Here is a 2,432-nt window from a genome sequence, read left to right as displayed (position 1 = left end):
AATAAAATATTAAAAAAGTGCTCCCCTCCCCAGGTGTTTTTATGCAGGTGGTGGACTCACTCTGAAAAACAGTAGGGCATACATTCTTAAAATAATATCAGATGTTATGAATATGGTCCTTCCTTACTCATTGGATGGTAACAACAACAACAAAAAGTCAAAGACAGTTGTGGTTTTGAGTCTAGGCAGCTAGGTGAGGACAGATAGTAGCAAAAAATAAAGACGAGGGTGAAAAAGGAAGATTGCTTTTTAAACTGATTTATTCATTCATATTATGAAAAGAATAGTGTTTCCTAAACCTGGGTGAAACTGCCCTACTGGACAGAAAGTTTTACACTGAGACAAAACAATATTTAATTACAAACTGCTAAGTGGAAACCAACAGGTTTACCTAAAAAGTAAATCACAAAACTACAAGCTTGTAGAGCAGAGGCCACATTATTAGCCGCAGGGAAAACCTTAGAATTCAAGGTATAAGGCAAAAGTCATAATGATTTTCAGGTTCAGGAGTTTGGAAGTGCTTATGATGCCTCATTTGCTGGTCCTTAGTTTTTCTCCTGATTTCCATCATCTGCCCTATGAACTTTTCCACATCATCTCCCACTTCATTATGATCAATATGCCTGTTGGGTATGGCCCATCGAAAATTAGGGACAAGTCGTCTCATTCGCCCCAGCCTGACATTTCGTCCATGCTTCTGGCCTTCACCTCCTCTCGAATTGTGCGCTTCCTCACCATTCTGTAGAAGGCCTTGTTCTCCATTTTCCTGCTGGGCATTTTCCATGTTGAGATTTTTCACCGTTTGTTTCTCTTTGGACGCCATTGCTCCTAGGAGATAAGAGACCAGAAAAAGGACTATTTTCTTGGGATGAACAGCACCGAGGACAGAGGCCCTTACTATTCCTGTTCCAAAATTCAGAGCCTTGGATACCAAAGGCTTTTTAAAATTTTACTTTCCCACCATAGAGGCTCCCTACGGCTTTGGGGCAGGTCCCCAGTCTGAGCCTTACCCCCTCCCGGTCGCTCCTCTCCCAAAGCCCACCATTCTCCCAGCCGATCCGTCTCCACGCCTCTGCAGGCACCAAGATGGAGAGGGGCTGATTGGTGGGAGGAATTTGGAGTCTCAGGGCTTTCCACACGTTACCCCCACCCGCCTCCCCACTGTCCCCCGCAACGACCTGGGCCTATCCTTGCAGTCTCCTCCTCCCGATTCTCGCCCCCAGTGAGCCGCCAGGATACCTACACCCGCACACCTGCAGAGGGCAGGGGTGGGGGAGCGGGGACTGCTGCAACTCAGTGCTCGGCGCCAACCCGACGCCACCCAGCCTCTCCTGGGCTCCCCGAGACCCCACGGCCGTCCCACCCCTACCCCCACTCCCACCCCCGGACGCCCCATCCCCCGCGCTGACTACCATTTTCTACACCAAGAAGGACGGGGGCGGGGCCTGAGTGCGAGAGGCAGGTGTTTGAGAAGGGTCATCGCCTCATGGCGGTCCAACCCTCCGCCCTACCATTTTCTGCGGCCAAATGCGGGCCACAGCTTGGCGTGAGGGCTGTGGTTCCTTCCCAGTTCCGCCCCCGGGCAGCTGGGACCCGAGGAGGCCTCCGCGGGCCGCGTGGGCTCTCGCACACCGGCCCAGGGGACTCTCCCCCTCCTCCGGGTCCCTTACCTGCTCCCCCTCCAACTCCTACTCTTTGGGGCTTCCCCTGGCCCCCACGCTCTCAGGGCCACGAAGAGCAGGTACCGAGAAGGGAGAGAGCGCCGGCCCAGTTTGACGCTAGAGCTAGGCGCTCGAGTCACCATTGGTGGGTCATGTGAGGCCTTCGTCACCGCGAGCGGCACCGCCCCCATCCCGTGCCCGCTGCTTCCCGCGAGGTGGTGCAGAACTGGTTGGCCTGCGCACCTCCTCTCTGCTGCATCGTCCTTCTGAGCAGCACCAGGCTGGGCTCTGTGACTCTCCCCTCTTTGTGTATTCCTTGGCTTTTCTCTGCCTGCCGGGGAAGGGCAGTATCTTCTTAGGGGCCTGTTGGCCATTTCCTGTCCTCCTCTGGGAACTTGCTTCTTCCTCTCCTTTGCTCCCAGGATACATCCCTCCAAGAACATCTATGAGCAAGATGTCGCACCTACCCTGCTCCCAGCCTGTGGTCCTCCTTGCTACCAATGCCCACCATTTTCTCTATACCAAAATGTTGGGGGTGGGGGTCAGGAAAGGAGATGTTATTTTTTCTAATTCTTCTTAATACTCTTTTGCTCCCTTTTCGACTAGAATGTCATTCTCTTTATAGTTTACCTTAACTTTATTCTAACTTTTGTTATGAAAAAATTTAAAGCATATGCAAAAATAAAATAGTAGAATGAAAGCCACTGTACTCATCACATAGCTCCAACGGTTAACTCATTGCCAATGTTACTTCATGTGTATCCTTACCCA

At 51.6% G+C, this 2,432-nt stretch overlaps 1 protein-coding gene across 3 annotated transcripts; it reads right to left on the bottom strand.

Moving 5' to 3' along the window:
• Positions 1 to 304: 304 nt before the first annotated feature.
• Positions 305 to 1,804, bottom strand: BEX4 (brain expressed X-linked 4). 3 transcript variants are annotated; one of them, XM_015541869.1, is made up of 2 exons: positions 1,671 to 1,804; positions 305 to 828 (listed from the first exon to the last, which is right to left on the bottom strand). In XM_015541869.1, exon 2 carries the CDS (start codon positions 821 to 823, stop codon positions 467 to 469), a length of 357 nt encoding a protein of 118 aa, XP_015397355.1. In that variant the 5' UTR covers positions 824 to 828; positions 1,671 to 1,804; the 3' UTR covers positions 305 to 466. The 3 variants fall into 3 exon arrangements, with proteins under 3 accessions (XP_015397355.1, XP_042830764.1, XP_015397356.1); XM_042974830.1 differs by having other exon boundaries at positions 1,746 to 1,771; XM_015541870.2 differs by lacking the exon at positions 1,671 to 1,804 and adding an exon at positions 1,512 to 1,602.
• Between the last annotated feature and the right edge of the window lie 628 nt (positions 1,805 to 2,432).

The sequence above is a fragment of the Panthera tigris genome, chromosome X (genome assembly GCF_018350195.1).
Source record: "Panthera tigris isolate Pti1 chromosome X, P.tigris_Pti1_mat1.1, whole genome shotgun sequence".
NCBI classification, from domain to species: Eukaryota; Metazoa; Chordata; class Mammalia; order Carnivora; family Felidae; genus Panthera; species Panthera tigris.
This window is presented reverse-complemented; position numbering and strand designations above follow the sequence as displayed.